General features: G+C 55.2%; 1 protein-coding gene across 1 annotated transcript; it reads right to left on the bottom strand.

Moving 5' to 3' along the window:
- Positions 1-6,211: 6,211 nt before the first annotated feature.
- UPK3A (uroplakin 3A) lies at positions 6,212-14,165 on the bottom strand. The gene is made up of 6 exons (XM_060656108.3): positions 14,039-14,165; positions 12,866-13,021; positions 11,481-11,757; positions 10,351-10,433; positions 8,112-8,244; positions 6,212-6,536 (listed from the first exon to the last, which is right to left on the bottom strand). The coding sequence occupies exons 1-6, from the start codon at positions 14,088-14,090 to the stop codon at positions 6,389-6,391; spliced, it is 849 nt and encodes a 282-aa protein (XP_060512091.1). The 5' UTR covers positions 14,091-14,165; the 3' UTR covers positions 6,212-6,388.
- Between the last annotated feature and the right edge of the window lie 4,137 nt (positions 14,166-18,302).

Raw genomic sequence — 18,302 nt, 5'->3', positions numbered from 1 at the left:
CCAGACCCAGGGGACTCAGAGTATCCAAGCCAAGCTGGCGAGCAAGCATCTGCTTGGGACTGCTGCCAGGGGCTGTCTGGCCACACAGGGAGCTTTGCACTGTCAGAAAGGAGAGAAGGCCCGGAGTCACAGACAGGGTCCCGGGAGGGGTGACCGGAAAAGACGTCAGAGACCAGCCAACAATCCTTCCATCCTGGAGAGGAACCTGTCACTTTATTGCATGGAAGGACCCACAGAACACACGGATGCCCCGCGCCGGTGTGAGAGGCAGGATGTCCACACATCATATACCCTGGACCACACCCTCCATAGATAGCAGGCAGAGCACATACACACCCTCACCCTCTGTGTATATACCCCCTCAATTACACATGCACACTGTAGACACTGATGGAAAGGGAGCTAATTATACCTTTTGGACACCACCCCCCATCAATTTCCTGTAGAAACTTGTGTTGCCCCTGCCATTGGGCAGGCCAACAGGCAGGGCTGTGATCCAGCACCGGGCAGAGATGGGGCGTGTGCGTAGCGGGATGGCTTCGCCGGCAGGAGAAGGGAGGAAGGGAGCTTGGCACGTGCACCTTGGGAAAGTCTCTCCAGCCCTTTTCTGCCCCGCCCGTGCCCATGCCCCAGCTGAGGACTCCTCACTGCTGACCTGGAAGTTTGCAACAGCCCACTCTAAGGTCTCCACACACCAACTCATGTGCCCCTCCAGCCCCCTAGCAGCTGTGATGTGGCCAGGGAGCCCGGCACGGCCACTGAACAAATATGTCCTGAGTACGCACTGTGCTAGGAGCCAAGGACAGAGCAGGAAAAACATCCCCTGAACCCATGGAGCTGTCTGTGTAGAAGGGAACACAAGCAATAAACATACCTGTCAGGGCGTGACGAGGCTGTACAGAAAAAGGAAGTTGGGTGAGGGACGGACAGGAGAACGAAAATGAAAGGGCAATACACAGACCGGGGAGACATTTGCAAAACATTTCTCTAAGGACCCAATCTAGAATATAGAAAGCACTCTTATAACTCATAGTAAGAAGACAAACAACCCAATTAAAAAACAAACAAAAAAAACTTGAACACATGCTTCATCGGTACAGATACAGGGACGGCAAATAAGGACCTGAAAAGATGCTCAACCTTTTTAGCCGCTGGCGAAATGCAACTCGAAACCATAAAGAGATAGCGTTACATACGGATGTAAAATTAAATGGCCAAAATTAAGAAGACTAACCATACTGAGTGTTGTTAGGGTGCGAAGGAACCAGAACTCACACTCTGCTGCTGGGCAGGTGAGGTGTGCCCACCTATCAGAAAGGCTAAAATAAAAAATAGTCATAACACCAAATGCTGGGAAGGATGCAGAAAAACCGGATGATCCATCCAGTGCTGGGGGAACCGTAAATGGTTTCCAACCACTGGGGAAAACAGCGTGGCGGCTTCTTTCAAAAGTGAACGTGCAGACCAATAATTACACCTAGGTATTCATCCTAGGGGGGGAAAAAATGAAAACTGTGTTCGTGGAAAACCTCACATAAAGGTTCACAGCAGCTGTGTTCAGAATAGCCCCAAACTGGAAACTCCCAAGAGCCCCTCCTTGGGTGAATGCCGTGGCCGGAGAGAAGTGAGAGCAGCCGATAGCATTCAGGGTAGGACGTCTGTCCCAGTCGTGGGCAGATTCTGGCTTCTACACCTGGAGACACGGGGACACCGGCAGGTGGGGAGAGGAGCAGGCAACATGACGACAGGACATTTTCACAGCATCCCTGACTGCTGCATGGAGAGCCGAATGAAGAAGGAGGAAGGAAGCAGGAGCTGCGTTGGCGGACAGGGACAGATACATCTGTGTCCAGATAGTTTCCTCCCCTGGGCCATTCTTGATGCGATGAGAGCTCGTGTGACTTGGGACAGACCTCTCCCCCTGCCCCTTGCCACGGAAGGTTAACCGTCCTTCGCATTCTGAGGCCTGGGGTTGTCGTACAGGGCACAGCCATTCAGTGCAGGTGGGAAGAGAGGGTGAGCTCTGGGGGCGAGGTCGAGGAGTAGCAGGGCCCTGTGTGCCAAGGGGCCCCCAGGGAGTGTTCCTGAGCTCCCAGGGGCAGAGACGTCCCGCAGTAATTCCATGGCCATCCTCAGATCGTCACACGACCCACAAAGGAGGGGGGATAGTGACTGTAGGCACCTCTCCAGCCAGGTAGAGGGCTCTGAGGAGGGGCCTGGAAGGAGGCTCAAGGGATCAGTAACTGGGGCATGGGTCTGAGGCCCCGCCAGAGAGCACCCTAGCCTCCTCGGTCCTCTTCAAGCAGCCAGTGTGCTGTGTCGCTTGTAAAATTCAGAATCCTGAATTTAAAATGGAAGAACAAGAAACACAACATCCCGAGACCTTGTTCCTATTGTTTCAGCATTTAGCTACCTGTGACAGGGCCGTGGAATACAGCCTCTGGGCTCAGGAGCTGGGTTAGAGATGGTAGGGATCTGAGAAAAGTCCCTTCTCCTCCAGGAAGCCCTCCTGACTATTCCGGCCCTGATTGGCGGGGAGGGGATCATACCTCCGAATCCGACAGGACTTCTAGCCCGACCTGTGTGTTTAAGGCCAGACCGTGCTCTGCCCAAGGCTCTGCTCTGACAATTCCTCTGTGCATTTCTGTTCTTCTGGCCAGCTTTCCCAAGCCTGGGGCTCGGGGCTCTATTGGGTTGAACTGAATGACATCACTTTGTGATTGATCAGATCTGAGGGGAAAAAAATCACTTATCTTTGAGCGGGCTTCCCAAGCATTCCGACCCTCTCTGCACCGATGAGCTCAAGGGCGCCCAGAGAGGTTACTTCCTTGCCCCAAGTCACACAGCACGTCTATGTGATTAGTTCATTGACGAGCCACGCCTGGGGTAGGAGGGAGGGTGAGGCCGCGTCTATGCGGAGGTGGAAAGCGCATTTTGAAGGTCCTGCCACCTCAGCCGTGGGAGGGGCCAGGAAAATTGCTCCTGTGGGTGTTTATAATGACGAGTTTCTGAGAGCCTTCTTAGTGCAGCCCAGAACGCGTGCACCACTCGCGATATCCTCCCCCCACCTCCCCGCCCAGCCGCTTGGGTTATTCTGCTCAGACGGGATAGAGCTGGCTGGGAGTTAGCAGGGCCTTGGCCTCCCCCTTCAACCCACCCTCTGAAAGACGCTGGTTTCCCTTCTCTCCCCCGGTGCTGCACAGGAGGGACCAACCGAAGGACCCCAGAGAGGCTGTTTTGTGGACAGAAGTGTGTGTTGGGGAGGAGGTTTTGGAGACGTGGGAGCAACACTGTCACCATCTCAGTGATGGGGAGGTTCGGGGGCTGAGCGGGAGAACAGAGGCCAGAGACCGCGTCGGGGTCACAGAAGGTAGGGTGCAGCTTTCCGGTGAGTTCTCTTCCTGTTCTCTTTGGCGTCCCTCCATCCCGGCCCCACTGCAGACGCGCTCGGTCCCTTGCAGTCTCCGTATCCCCCTTAAGTGATCTCAGCCAGTCCCCGGGCCTCTCACATCGTGTGTGCTCAGCGCATCAGCCTCTGTGGGCGCCTGGGCGGCCTCAGTTGGTTAAGCGTCCGGCTTTGGCTCAGGTCACGATCTCGCGGTTCGTGGGTTCGAGCCCTGCGTCAGGTGAGCCCTGCTTCTCTCTCTCTCTCTCTCTCTGCCCCTCGCTCACTTGCACGTCCCTCCCCCCCCCCGCCCCAAAAGAAAGCAAGTCAAAAGAAAACAAAAAAGAAAGTCTGTGGGTTATGCCGTAACAGGCCTGCCGAGGCCAGGCTGGCAGATTCGGTGGGGAACAAACAAAAGAAATTCCTTGTTAGACTCAGACAGCAAACGTGTCTCCTTTTTTTGTTGTTTTTTAATGCTTATTTTTGAGAGAGAGCACGACAGAAGGCAGAACGTGAGGGGGGGAGGGGCAGAGAGAGAGGGAGGGACACACAGATTTTGACTCCGAGCTGTCAGCACAGAGCCCGACGCGGGGCTCGAACTCACGAACCGGGAGATCATGACCTGAGCCGAAGACGGCTCAGCCACCCAGCCACCCACGGAGCCACCCAGGCGCCCTGTCTTCTTCTTCTTCTTCTTTTTTAATGTTTCTTTATTTTTGAGAGAGAGAACGAGCAGGGGAGGGGCAGAGAGAGAGGGAAACCGAGGGCCCAAAGCTTTTTTACAAACGGGGAAACCGAGGCTGCACGAGCCGAAGCGGCTCACCTAAGGTCTCCCGGCTGACAGGGAAGTCAGATCTGATGCCAGAAAGGCTGTGCTTCACTCGCGGGACCAGCAGCCTCTCCCGACGTGGGAAACAATTTGGTGGGTCCTCAACGCGTGAAACAGAACGGCCATATGACCCGGCCATCCACTCCGAGGTACGCACCCAACACCCCTGACAACGGGTGTCCAAACAAATACGTGAAGATGGCTGTTCAGAGCAGCACTGCCCCCCGCAAACTGCGACATGACAGCAAACCGTGGAGACGACCCCTGTGTCCGTCCACCGAAGAATGACAGGGCCATAGGGCGGACTGCTACGCGGCCGTGAAAAGGGAACAAGGCACCGACACCTGCTACGGTGTGGCTGGACCTCAGAAACACGACCAAAGACTCAAACATGACAAGCCAGACTCAAAAACCCACACGTTGTATGAGTCCGTTGGTACAAAATGTCCAGAGACACTGGTGATTGTCAGGGACTCGGGTTGGGGCGGGGGGAGAAACAGGAAGTCCCTGCTTGAGAGGTACAGGGTTTCCTTTTGGGGTGATGGAAACATTCTGGAAGCAGGCGGAGGGGATGGTTGCATAACATCAAGAATGTTCTAAATGCTTTAAAATGGTTAATTGTGTGTTATGTGAAGCCCACCTCAATTAAAATAAATACAGGCATGTTACAAAACAGAAGGCAGGGTCTGGCTCAGCTGATAGAACGTGCGACTCTTGATCTCAGGGTTGTGAGTTCGAGCCCCACACTGGGCATAGAGATTACTTGTTAAAAAATGGAAAAAAAAAAACCCAAAATGCACATTTGCAGGAATTTTTAACAAGGGCAGACTTCCGGAAGCCTTGCCTCCCCTCTGCGGCCGCTGGGGTTTCTCCTGGAGGAGCTCTGGAAGGACAGCCCTACTGGAGGCAGGGCTCGGGGAGGACGAATTAGCACAGAAGCACAGTGGCCGCCCAGGCTAGTGCTCCTGGGCTTGGAATACAGTGTCGAGGGATCCAGAGCTGGCCGAAGCATACCCAGTCTGTGTCATCTCTCCCTCCTCCCCACGGCCCAGGGACTGGATTCCTCTCAGCTCCCGTGGCCGCGGCTACCCTGATGGACCCTCAGCCGCTTTGGCTTCTCCTGACCCTTGCCTGCCTTTAGGCTTCTTCTCACAGCTTCTGCCTCCTGCCTTCCCGGCTTTGGAACCCGCTGGTGGACCCGTGCTGGTCTCAGCATCCGTACCCCCAGAGGAAGATCTGGTGGTCTCAGTGGACCCCATCAGCCACTGCTGATGAAGGCCAGCGGGGAGACCGCCGCCTGTCAGGAGTGTTGTCTCCCTCACAGCTGACAGGTAGCGTGCCTGCTTCAACCCAGCCCTGCTCGGAGAAATTTCTTCTTTCCGTGATGGGAAAACCATGACTGGTTTTGCACATCCCCCAGAGGGAAGTGGTCCTGCTACCTGGCTCAGAAGAGAGAACTGAGTCATCTGAGCCGGGAAGCAGGAGTAGGAGGGTCCCTGCGGCACCCCCACAAGTGGACTCGGTGCCCCTCTTCTGTTTCTGGAAGCCTCTTCGGCCCGCCTACCGCGGTGCCCTCAGGGAAAGCAGGGAAGGAGCCTTGAAAGTAGCCATTTACACATCAGCCCATTTTACAGATGAGGAAGCTGAGCCCCGGAGAGAAGGAGATGGCTGCTGGGGGACACAGGAGTTGATGGCCGCTGCCCCTGTGGGGCCCAGTTCAGCTTCAAGCACCTCGTAGTCAGCGAACCCCAAACACCATCTAGTGACTGCACGCCTGGCCCGTCTCTCGGGACCCCTCCGGCTCACGGGAGGCGATCAGGGGGGTGCTGCTTCCCCCATCTTCCGGATGTTCCAGGGGTTCTGACACCCGTTTTTCCTAACCCTCACCTCCTCCACTCTGATGGAAAATTAGTCCCCTGCCCCCACCCTCTAGAGAAACAATCCGGCCCCTCTGCCCAACACGGACTCAAGCATTCGTTCATCTGTCTTGTCCCTCATTCATTTGGAACTCAAAACCTTGGGAAGATTTTATTAACAGTTTTCCCGCAGGTTGGGCCAACACACCCTGTTCCGCCGCGGGTGGGGTCAGGGCACCGGCTGCCCGCACACCCCCTGGGCAAGGCCAGTGGGGAGAAGGCCTCCCGCCCGGGAGCGGCCCGGGCTCAGTCCTGCAGCTAGCTGGAATACGCCTCAGCCCTGTCCAGCGGCGGCCCCCGGTTCCCAGACGTGTACGCGGGCTCCGAGGTCCCCAGGGACTTGGGGACGGCCTCCTGCGTGATCTGGGAGTCGTGTGTCGTTTCCCTGTCAGAACCGCCCGTGTCCCTGGCCAAGCAGACGAAGAGAGTAAGGGTTAGGGGCACAGAGCAAGCCTAAACCCCTGCAGCTGCTCAGGGACCTTTCTACTTAGACACTGCCCTCGGCCAGAGACCAGTCTTTCCAGAGCCCTCACTGCGTGCCAGGGCCCCGGGATAAGGGAAGGGGCACCCCCTTTGGAACTGCGGGAACAGGCGATTTACAGATCTTGCCATGAGCTGGACACTTGGGAGGCGGCCGTCCCAAATCCCCAAAGAGCTAAGATTGTGGAAGACAGGCCACAGGAAAGAATGACCAGACAGAAGGGACAGGAAGGCTTCCTGGAGGAGGGGACAGGTCATATATCCCGAAGGAGGGGGCTGAGAAAGGCATTCCAGGCACGTGACAGGAAGGGCTGGGGTAACAGTGGGAAGTCTGGTGTCGCTGGGGCTGGGATGGGGGTAGAGGAGGGATAAATGGGAGAGCCAGGCTAACGTCAGATAACAGGACCTTTGGTGCCAGATTAACGTGCTGCCCACAAGGAGGGAGGGGCATACCCGTGTCCCCAGGGCTCCCAAGTCTGACCAGACCAGTCTCCTAGTGACTAATCTCATCTGTTATTTGTGTTTTTAAGGACTTGAATGGCAGAGGGCAACCTGATTTGCAGGTTCATTGTCCCCTTCCCCATCCCCCACCCAGCCCACAGGGCTTTTCCCACCTGGCTGGTTTCTGTGTCCCCTTAATTTCACCTGCTTCAAGGGGACTTCCCATCTGTCCTCCCACCAGCACTGGGGCAGGCACCCTCTCCCCCTTCAAAGCCTCCCTCTCTCTGAGCAGCACTCTGCATAGGACCTGACGACTCATCCCCGTACAGACTCGGCTCCTCCTGCTCCTTCCTCCAGGAAGCCCTCCCTGGCAGGGATCCAGCCAGGACCTTCCTCCCCTTCCTCTAGATTCCCACAGCACCTGCCTGTGCCTTGATTCCCCCCCTGCGCCATCGTCCCAGGATGAGTGGATTGTGTACGGCCACCAGGCAGCCCTGTGAGCTGCTCCGGACCCCCCCACGGGAGACCTCAAGTCCTCGTCCAACATCAGAGCTGTTGGTAGCTTCAGAAGCCCAGGGCTCTGAGCTCAACTCTGTTTTAACTGGCTGTTGTGACCTTGGGCCTCAGTTTCCCCATCTTACAGCAAGTAGGTGAACTGAACTATGACAACAAAGCTAATATTTACTGAGTGTCCAGGTGCTGCCCTGAAAACTCTAGGGATTATGTCACTTAACCTTCAAGACTCCGCAAAGAGGATAGTATTTGTTCGTATCCCCGTCGCCCGGATGAGGAAACTGAGGCACAGAAGGAGAGGTGTCAGAGCCAGGACCTGCCCGCAAAGCCCGGCTACCGAGCCCCTCCCTACCCAGCTGAATGATTTGACCTCGGACACCCCAGGACACTGCTCCCCTCTCACCAGCCCCCGGCCCCGCCCCCACCCCGGGGTGGAAGGCAGCTCCATGGCCTTCTGGGCTCTCCCCTGCCTGGAGGGGGGGACGCTCGAGGAGGAGCGTGCCTGGTGTGCACCCCGAGTCGCACCCTCCAGCCGGCGGCTACTCACAGGAGGCTGAGGACGATGGCACCAGCAAAGGCGACGAGCAGGAAGAAGGGCAGGGAGCCCAGGATGGACGTGATGACGATCATGCCCCCGCTCCGCCGGCCCGGCCACGTGTCGATCGCGGAGTAGGGGGTGGCTAACGGGACATGGGCCCACTTACCCCCCAGACACTGCACCCCTCAGCCTTCTCCCAGGGACACACAGGGGACCCCCCCCCACCCCCAGGCCTGGCAGCCGCAGATCTCAGGATGAAGCAGGGACCCGGGTCGGTGTCTGTCCCCCCCCAGGTCTGAGGCGCAATTATCTTGCTTGTTCCACACCCACGTCCCAACTACCTCGTGTGTCTCATCTCTTCCTCTCTTAACTGTCTTTCCGCATAACTTTATTTTTAAAAAATGTTTACTTGGGGCGCCTGGGTGGCTCAGTCGGTTAAGCGGCCGACTTCGGCTCAGGTCACGATCTCGCGGTCCGTGAGTTCGAGCCCCGCGTCGGGCTCTGTGCTGACGGCTCAGAGCCTGGAGCCTGTTTCCGATTCTGTGTCTCCCTCTCTCTCTCTGACCCTCCCCCGTTCATGCTCTGTCTCTCTCTGTCTCGAAAATAAATAAACGTTTAAAAAAAAAAAAAGAAAAAAAAATGTTTACTTAATTTTGAGAGAGAGAGAGAGCCAGAGGGAGAGGGGCAGAGGATCCCAAGCAGGCCCCAGGCTGTCGGCACAGAGCCCGATGCAGGGTTTGAACTCACGAACTGTGAGATCATGGCCTGAGCCAAAGTCCGAGGCTTAACTGACTGAGCCACCCAGGTGTCCCTGGCCTTTTGCATAATTTTAAATTACAAACTAACTCAACTCTTCTGGTGAAATGGGTGGGATACGGATCATCCGCAATTAAAGATGAGGCCAGGGGCACCCGGGTGGCTCAGTGGGTTAGGCATCTGACTTCGGCCCAGGTCATGATCTCGCGGTCGGTGGGTTCAAGCCCCGCGTCGGGCTCTGTGCTGATAGCTCGGAGCCTGGAGCCCGCTTTGGATTCTGTGCCTGCCTCTCCTCTGCTCACTCTTTCTCTCAAAACCCTCTCAAAAATAAAAATTAAAAAAAAATTTTTTTAAAGATGAGGCAAAGGGCCCTGGTCTAACGGAACCCCTCCACCCCTCTACCAAAGTCACCCTTTAGAACTCAGTGAACAACTTACAGGTCCTACGGTGAACTAGCTGCTTTCTGGTCATTGCCCCATATAGACCCACGGGATGCCCATTCTACAGATCACTTTCTGCAGCCCAGGGAGATTGAGTTCCTGTCCCAGGGCACTCGGACTCTAGACTCGAGTTTACGTGCCGGTCTGTCTAGTGCCAAAGGGCACAGTCTTCCCACAAACTGACCTCGGGCCCTGCCCAAAAAGAACTGGGCCTAGTGCTTTTGCCTGGATAATTCAAAGGAATCTGGCTGGGGAGGCAGACCAAGGGTTTTTCCTCCCACTTCTGAGATGTGGAAACTGAGGTTCTGAAGGGTTCACACAGCAGTGAGGGGCAGAGGCTGGGCTTGAACTCGGGACTCTTGGTCCCAAGGCAGCACTGTTACGGGGTGGGGGGGGGGGGGTAGGGGCACAACACACAGGCAGGCGGGGAGCCACCCCAGCCACATGCAGACACGCCCTGCCTGTCCACACCCGTCACTAGCCATGTGACTTCAAGCTACCCTTCAGAGCTACTGCACGGCCCGTCAGCTTACCGTGGGGGTGGACTCAACATGGGGTGGGGGGGTCAGGATGGAATGCAGGACAAACTCCACACCCACCTCACTTACGCCAGCAAAACCCGCTACAACACCTCAGACAAGGGAGGGGGCAAGTGTCAGGTAAACCATTTTAAGATGCACCTTCTGGGGCCCCCGGGTGGCTCAGTCCGTTAAGCGTCCGACTTTAGCTCAGGTCATGATCTCATGCTTCGTGAGTTCGAGCCCCGGCTCTGTGCCGACAGCTCAGAGCCTGGAGCCTGCTTCGGATTCTGTCTCCCTCTCTCTCTGCCCCTCCCCCCCACCCCGCACACATGCACGCACTCACTCTCTCTCTCTCTCTTTCTCTCTCAAAAAAATAAATAAATATTAAAAAACATTTTTTTAAAGATGCACTTTCCTCATCAACCCAACAGCCTGCCCTGCATCTGGGGAGACTTTTCCCCATGACAGGCTGAGTCTGGTTTCCCGGGTTCCCCTGAGGGTTGCCCCGCAGCCCTCCCCCCGGCCACTTACGCCGGTTGGTGCGGATGGGGTCGGACCATAGGGTCTGGTCCTGTACTAAGCCCGCGGACATGTTGACGAGGATGTACTTGAACCTGCAAGGAGACGGAGCAAAGGGCGACTTCTATCCATCCTGTGCGCCCCGGCCACCGGCAGGTGGGAGGGGTTGGGAGGACAGGTTTGGGCGACAGACGGGGTACTTCCAGGAGATGGAAATCTAGGCGGCCACAGGGTGGGTTCTGGGCGACAGGACAGTGCTGGATTTGGCATCGGCACCGTTGCCCCATATTCCTGCCCCTGGACTCTTTCCAGGAAGCCTCCAGGAAGGGACCAATGGCCCTCCTGTCAGCTCTCCCTCTCGGAGCCCCGCCCCCACCATTTCTCTATTATCTATACGAGGCCTGTAGCATACTGGCTGAGTATTAACCCATTTGTCCTGGTGGTATTTTTGCCTTCCACTATTCCCAGCTTGGTCCTTGGCACACAAAAGCGACTTTAAAAAAGAAAAAAAAAAAAAAAAAAGGAATAATATTCATTCCCAACCCAACTTTCCTGGGACAGGGCTATATTTTTATGTAGAAAACCCCAATCAAGTGTTTCTAATCATAAAGGAAGATCAGCACAAAATACCAAGAGCCCACTGACGGTCTCATACACGGTCAGTTTAAAACAGCGGATATTCTGAGAACCAAAAAATCAACAGCCTCTAGTTTAACACTTAAAAAAAAGGGGGGGGGGGCGCCTGGGGGGCTCAGTTGGTTAAGCATCCAACTTCGGCTCAGGTCATGATCCCGCGGTCCGTGAGTTTGAGCCCCGCGTCGGACTCTGTACTGACAGCTCAGAGCCTGGAGCCTGTTTCGGATCCTGGTCTCCCTCTCTCTCTGCCCCTCCCCCTCTAACACTGTCTTTGTGTCTCTCTCTCTCTCAAAAATAAACAAATGTTAAAAAAAAAAGATTTAAAAAATAATAAAAGATTTTCAAGATGACAAAGGCAGAGGATTAAGCCAAGCAGGGGTCCTTCTGAGTGCATGGGGCCCTGGCATGGTCACACGCCCTGAAGCAGGCCCCTTCGTGAGCCCTGGGCCAGTACTGAGTCAGGGCTGGGGCATGACGGTCACTCACCCACAGCTGCCCACACCCACCTGTACTCCGTGGCCGCTGACAGGGGCGGGTTGCAGAGGCCGTGGAAGTTGGGGTCTGAAAGGCAGGTGCCATTGGCGCCCACCTTGATGAGGTAGGCGTCCAGGATTTCCGAGGCCCGGGCCACATCCCCGATGGCATCCAAGCTGGGCAGGTCACCACAGGGGATCAGGTCAAAGGCCGCTGCCTTATAGGGGCCTGTCCTTCCCCCCTCTGTTTGCTGGAAGGTGGAGCTCAGCGGGGTCTTGGCATCCTGCACGGAGGCGTTCCTGGAGCTGGCTGCGGAGACAGGGTCGGGAGTGAGATTCCTGGCCACCTCAGCTCAAAGTCACTCACTCAGCCATTCACCCCATACCCGCGGACAACCTCCCTGAGCCAGCGCTATGCTGGGCCCTGCGTCCCAGGCTGAGGCAGGTTCAGCCCTGCTTCGAGGGCTCCCTGTGCAATGGAGGGGGCAGACAGGATCACCTCTCGGTGATCCGGCTCCCGGCTCTCACCCACCTCCTCTTCCTACAGACCCTCCCACCCCAACAGACTTCCACCATTTTCCCCTGAGAGCCCTGGATCTTCCGTAAAATGAGAAAGGAGGGTGCTACGGTACGGGGCAAACAGCATGCAGGCAGACAGACCTGCGTTGGGTCCTAGGTCCCTTCCTTACTTGCTGGGTGATTTTGGACAACCCCTTTTACCTCTCTGGGCCCTGGTCTGTAAAATGGGAGAGAACCCCCCTGCAGTGGGCACAGATCGGGCGCAGGTAGGCGGGCGGGAAATGTCGGCTGAAAGAATAAAACGATGGCCCTGAACGGGCTGCCAGAAATGTAAGAGGTCGTCACTGGGTTCTTTCTCTCAGAAGCCCAGGATCGCCCCAGTGAGCAGGCGAGGCCCGGCCAGAGCACGTGGGTCCAAGTGCACGGTTTCCCTCGCAAACCCCAATCAGGCACCACCTCGGGGAGCCTGGGGAAGGGCCGGGGCTTGAGACGCCACAGTGATCTGGGTTCACTTCCAGCCTGGGAGCTCCCACGAGTGACTCCACCTCTGCGAGCCTTGGTTCCTTGCTCTGTGATGGGCATCCTAGCAGCTGTCTTGCCGGCCGGTTGTCAATATTAGCTCTAAGGTGTGGGAAGCACTGAGCACGATGCAGGTGCTCAGTGACTGGTGCTGCCTTTATTTCTCCGCTAGACTGGACGCTTCTCAGGGACCAGTCCATACGTGTGGCCGCAGCTCCCCGCCCAGGGCTGGCACGGAGCCCACAGGGCTGCATGTCAGTGAGGTACACGGGGGTAGTCGCGTTCCGGTGCTAAAGCACCCCGCTACCCGTGTCCTTTCCTCCTCCCTGCAGACGGGTCAAAGCCCCTTTCAGTGTGGCCCGCGGGAAGAAGCCCTTTACCTGAGTCGACCAGGACATAGAGGTAGACCTCAAAAGTGCCATCGAGGGCCGCTGAGCTGTCAAACACGCAGAGAGGCTTTTCCAAGGCCACCGTGGTGAGGGTCGGGTTGTTGGTGGCAAAGGTCACACTGGCCAGCTGGGGCTGGAGGTTCACACCTAGAGGAGGCAATGAGGACAGGAGCTGACCCCCAGCAGAAGAGCCCACAGCCCTGGGCACACTCTGCCCCCCACCCCACGTCTGCACAGGGTTCCCGACACCCAGAGTGTGCCGGGCACCGGGGTTCGCCCTCCCCAAGGGCCATCTCAGGAACTTGTCTCAGACACAGGCGGCACCCCTGCCCCCACAACCCCCCCGCCCACCCCCTGAAGCCAAGCGGTCCAGCCCCCGGCTGCCCTCTCTCTCTTCGGTTGCCAAGAACCCCACTGCCTCTCCTAAGCATCTCTTCACGCAGTCAGCCCAGGCCAGCGGCTCCACTCTCTTCACGTGGACCCTTCCCCCATTCTCTGCTCTCTAACATGCAAACCTGACCCTGTCACTCTCCTCCTGGGCCCCCCTTCTGTGGCTCCCCACTGCGTTGGAAGGGACTCCAACACAGTCCAGCCCCTCTGAAGGGGCATCAAAGTCCTGAGGTCCTGGGCTTTGCTTCCTTGGGCCTGCGGCCTCACCCCAAAGCACGCCCCCCACCCACCCCCACCCCGTGCTCCAGCCACGCTGATGGACAGTGGTCGGGAGGTTCCCAGGACAGACCATACTGCCTCCCTCCTTGAACTTGCCGGGGCTGCCCCTTCCCCTGCAATGCCCCTCCATCCCCTCCAGTCCAGGCCTCTCCAGGGTCTAGTCCCGCCCCTTCTCTGCTCTCCCGCAGCCCCCTGTGCGTCTGTCTCTCACAGCACCCATCACAGGGATCTGTGATCCCTGAGCCCTGGAATCCCACCTGAGGAAGCTTATTAGTTAGTGTGGTCTATTGTTAGCAACACCCGAGTCCCCAGAGGATCCACAGGGCTTGGCACAGAGCAGGCAGGCGTGCCCATTCCTGGAGTGAACACGCGAAGCTCCCCGTTCCCAATGCTCCTTTGCATCCAGGTTCCTCTGCGGACTGTGGGAGGGTCAGGGCCCAGGTCACAGCTGCCCGCCCTCCCGAGGCACGGCCCCTTCTCCCCTTCCCCGCTCACCCGAGCCGAGGCGCAGGCAGCCGAGGGCCAGCAGGGCCCCGAGCGGAAGCATGGCCTTGAACCAGCCGCGGGGAGCGCGGGGCGGGCGGTCCAGCGGGCACCGCGCCTCTCAGGGTCCGCGCACCTGGCGGCCTGGGCCCTCCCTCGGCGCGCCCCGCCCCCGCCCGCGCCGGCCAATCCCCGGCCTCCTCGCTGGCTATTTGCATACGCCCCGCCCCGTCTACCCAGAACTCTGGTTCCCCGGGGCACAGGCCCGCCCCGCGCCTCCACCGAAGCGCCTACTGTGTGCAAGGAGCTGGGGCGGCGTTCTCACAGCGTCTCTTCCCTAATGAGACCTCTGAGGGCAAGACGTCCCCTCTTTGAGCCACGGCTTCCACCCTGTGAAATGGGCCTCTAATTCCTACAGCTGTTTACGGAGACCCTACTAGGTGCCGGATACTCTCTCGGCTCTTGGGAAGATTAAACAGGCTAATGAGAAAAAGCGCTGTCATAGAGACCACGAGGTCCCGGGCCTGTGAGCTATCCAGAGACCCCGCTGTGACCCTTGGGGTTCACAGGTGGACGGCCAGGGACTCTCCAGGCCGCACACACACTCTTCCAGCGTCAGGAATCTCCAAGAGTGTCTTAAATACTATATTTTACGTATAAGAAATAAATCAACAAGGGTGGGGAGGGAACTGAAATTGGAAACTTAACAGAAAGTAAGGAATCCGGGTATAGCATGAACGACATAACCCTGTGCAGAAAACTACCGACAAACTTGACGAGGCCTGTCTGACTATGCTCCCTTGCAGAAAGCACTGTGAAGGCAGGGAGAGCTGTAGCCAAGGCCTGGACCGCAGGAGTGAAGCAGGGGTGGGGAGGGCAGAGCAGTTCTGCAGTGACTTGGGTGTACCCCAGAACTGGTGTCAGGACCCAGGTCCTCAATACAGCATGAGGGAGATTTGGGGGGCGGGGGGGAGGAGACCTAATGGAGTTTTGAATCGGTAGTATTGCTAAGATAAAAATAGCAACTCCCTAGCTCTGTCTGCTCAAAGGGCCTAGCCACAGTCACTTAGCACTCTGGGTCCTGCAAAAGCATTCCCCAGTAAAAGGCACTGGGCCCCCTGGGAGAGATGGTAACTTCCGGGCTGGGACAGAGAATGTCAGGAGGAGCCTAGAAACTGAAGAAGTTCTGGAAGACGATGGGACTATGTCCAAGGTGCAGGCCCAGAAGGGGCTTGAAGGGGCGCCCCGCGGCCAGATGGAAAGTTTGCACACAAAATAAATAATAAAAGTAACAAATCTAGCCCCTTGGGTGAAACATGAATCCGCGGGCCAATACTGGCACTTGAAAAAATGTTATAAAACAGGGGAGCCTAGGTGGCTCAGTCATTTGAGCATCTGACTCTTGGCTTCGGCTCAGGTCATGATCTGTGGTTTGGGGGTTCGAGCCCTGCATTGGGCTCTGTGCTGACAGTGTGGAGCCTGCTTGGGTTTCTCTGTCTCCCTCTCTCTCGGCCCCTCTCTTCTGCTCTCTCTCTCTTTCTCTCTCGAACTCGAAATAAATAAATCTTTAAAAAACTTAAAAAGTAAAAAAAAAAAAAATGTATGGGGTGCCTGGGTGGCTCAGTCGGTTGAACGTCCGACTTTGGCTCAGGTCATGATCTCACGGTCCGTGAGTTCGAGCCCCGTGTTGGGCTCTGTGCTGACAGCTCAGAGCCTGGAGCCCGCTTCAGTTTCTGTGTCTCCCCCTCTCTCTGCCCCTCCCCTGTTCGTGCTCTGTCTCTCTCGGTCTCAAAAATAAATAAAAACATTAAAAAAACATTTTTTTTAAATGTTGTAAAAGAGAACATTTTTCTTCGGAGAACACCAACTAGTAAATGTACAAGGAATGACAAACCAAAAATCGCCATTTTGCAAACATCCTGGTAATAACTGATTTCAAGAAATAATCATCTCAATGAATGTTAAAACCGTAGATGAAAGATTTTGTTAAAAATGTTTTAAGGTTTGGGGATGGGCTAAATGGATAAGAGGCGTTAAGGAATCTACTCCTGAAATCATGGTTTCACTATATGCTAACTAATTGGGATGTAAATTTTAAAAAATAAAAAATAAAATTAAAAAAAATTTTAATGTGTATTCATTTTTGAGAGACAGAGAGAGACACAGAGTGCAAGTGGGGGTGGGGCAGAGAGGGAGGGAGACATAGAATCCAAAGCAGGATCCAGACTCTGAGCTGTCAGCGCAGAGCCCGACGCGGGGCTCGAACCCACAAACAGCGAGATCATGACCTGAGCCAAAGTCAGGCACTCAACCGACTGAACCACCCAGGCGCCCCACAGGTGAAAGATTTTTTAAGGAACAAGATGTACAGGAATCTGGGGACATCAGCTTAGGGAAGTAATCAGACGTAAGGTAACCAATAATGGATAGACTGACTTCATGTGCTTCATGCCTCTGAGAAGGGCCCAGGATCTTCTTTGCAGCGTTCCCATCCCAAAAGTTTAACCTAAATCAGACCAAGAGGAAACAACCGGACAAACACCAATTGAGGGACTTTCTGCAAACCAGCTGGCCTGGGTGTTTTGAAAATGTTAATGTCAGCAAAGCCAGAGGCAAACACAACACAAAACAAAAGGCTGAGAACTGTTGAAGACTGAAGGAGGCACAACCACTAACTGCCCCTGGTGACCCTTGATTAATTCCTGGATGAAAACTACCTACAAAGAGCCCTATTACGGCTAGTAGGACAATGAGGGGAATCCAGATTATGGAATGTGTATCAGATAGTAATATTGAGTAGATCTGCCATTTCCAGAATGCAGTCAGAGTATCGTGGTCACGTAGAAGGAGCTGCATGCCGGACGATGTCACCACCTCCGAAGCGAGAGCAGAAACGTGAATAAGGAGGGACAGAGAGAGAAAGAGAGAGAAAGCACATGTCGCAGAATGTTAACATTTGGTAAAAAACATGGATATTCATTATACTGTTGTTGAAACGTGTCTATAGATTTGAAATGTGCCCAAGCGAAGATGTGTTTAAAAACCGGACACGCTGCTCCCCTCTCTGGGCCTCACTTTCCCCTCTGTGAAATGGGCACGAGTCCGGTCGCCCCGAGCCCTGACATGCCGAGTGGATGATCAGATCCTTATCTCTGGGAGACAGAAAGTGACAGAAAGTCTCTGCCCCAGAGATAGGGATCTCTTGGGCAAGGTGCTGGGGGTTCCTCCAAAACTGTTTACCGGCTGACATTTCCTGTCCGATGATCATTTGTGTACCTGGACTGGAACAGGATCTGGTTGAGTTGTTCGTGAAGGTTCAGCCCAGAATCGCCCGTGAGAGAGAGAAGACCCGGGCATCCGTGGCCTTCTCCCAGACAGTGCAGTTTCTCATGAAAAAAAAAAAAACAAACAAACAAAAAAAAAGCCCTCCTGTCTCTTGTCTTGCCCAAATATGGCAAGAACATCTGGGGAAAAGAGTTAAAATAATCTGCTAAGGCCTCCAAACATTCTGGGAAAAAAAAAAAAAAAAAGTCTTGGATTTATAAACATCCACTTCAAAGATGCTGACTTTTGTTTGGTGAATTCTGAAGAGGGACAAGTGCCAGGGGAAATGGGGTCACTGTGGCACATTGGCTGGGAGACACCATGCTGGTGTGCGTGGAGGGACATGGGGAACCAGGAGGCCCTGACAGGGGGGTTCCTGTGCCCAGCGCCCCGGGGTGCACATTCCAAAACCGTTTTTGCCTATATATATATATTTTTTTTTTTTTTTTTTAATTTCCCTTTTTGATCAAGCAAATTCCAGGGCACCGAGCTTCAGTCTGACTTTACATCTGTTTGCGCGTCTCAGTGCATCAGACCATCTTCGTGAACCCTGGCCCAGATGACAAGCTTGTCAGGAGGCCGCAAAGCAGGAAGAGCTGGGATGTGAGAGGTTATGCAAACCCCAGCCCTGCGCAGACCTCCTCTGAACTTGAAACGTGGGGAATTTACGGGTGGGAAATTCTTGACCCCGACATGTTTCTCCAAGCACCAGAGCGGCCTGGGCCTCTGGTTTCCATGACTCTTTTCTTTAGAAGCCAGAGAAGTTGCCAGAAATCCTCACCGCAGTGAGCTCTTGCCTTTAGTGTGGGCTACGTCTGAAAAGTCCTGGAAGCTTTCCAAGGTGCTAAGACCCAGTCACTTTGTTTTATTATTATTTTTTTTAATGTTTATTCATTTTTTCAATTATTTAAAAAAAATTTTTTTTAACATTTATTCATTTTTTGAGAGACAG

Source organism: Panthera onca, chromosome B4 (genome assembly GCF_046562875.1).
Source record: "Panthera onca isolate mPanOnc1 chromosome B4, mPanOnc1 haplotype 2, whole genome shotgun sequence".
Lineage (NCBI taxonomy): Eukaryota > Metazoa > Chordata > Mammalia > Carnivora > Felidae > Panthera > Panthera onca.
Note: the sequence above shows the minus strand (reverse complement) of the source record. Positions and strands in the feature narration are given on the sequence as shown.

Bases quoted from the DNA above. Each gene is read 5' to 3' on its own strand.
- UPK3A (XM_060656108.3), bottom strand. From the start codon at position 14,090: ATGCTTCCGCTCGGGGCCCTGCTGGCCCTCGGCTGCCTGCGCCTCGGC. The intron at 10,434-11,480 runs GTGGGTGTGGGC...GTCTCCTTGCAG, and splicing joins TCAGCGGCCACGGAGTACAG to GTTCAAGTACATCCTCGTCA. The intron at 8,245-10,350 runs GTAAGTGGCCGG...ATGTCCCGTTAG, and splicing joins CCCCATCCGCACCAACCGGC to CCACCCCCTACTCCGCGATC.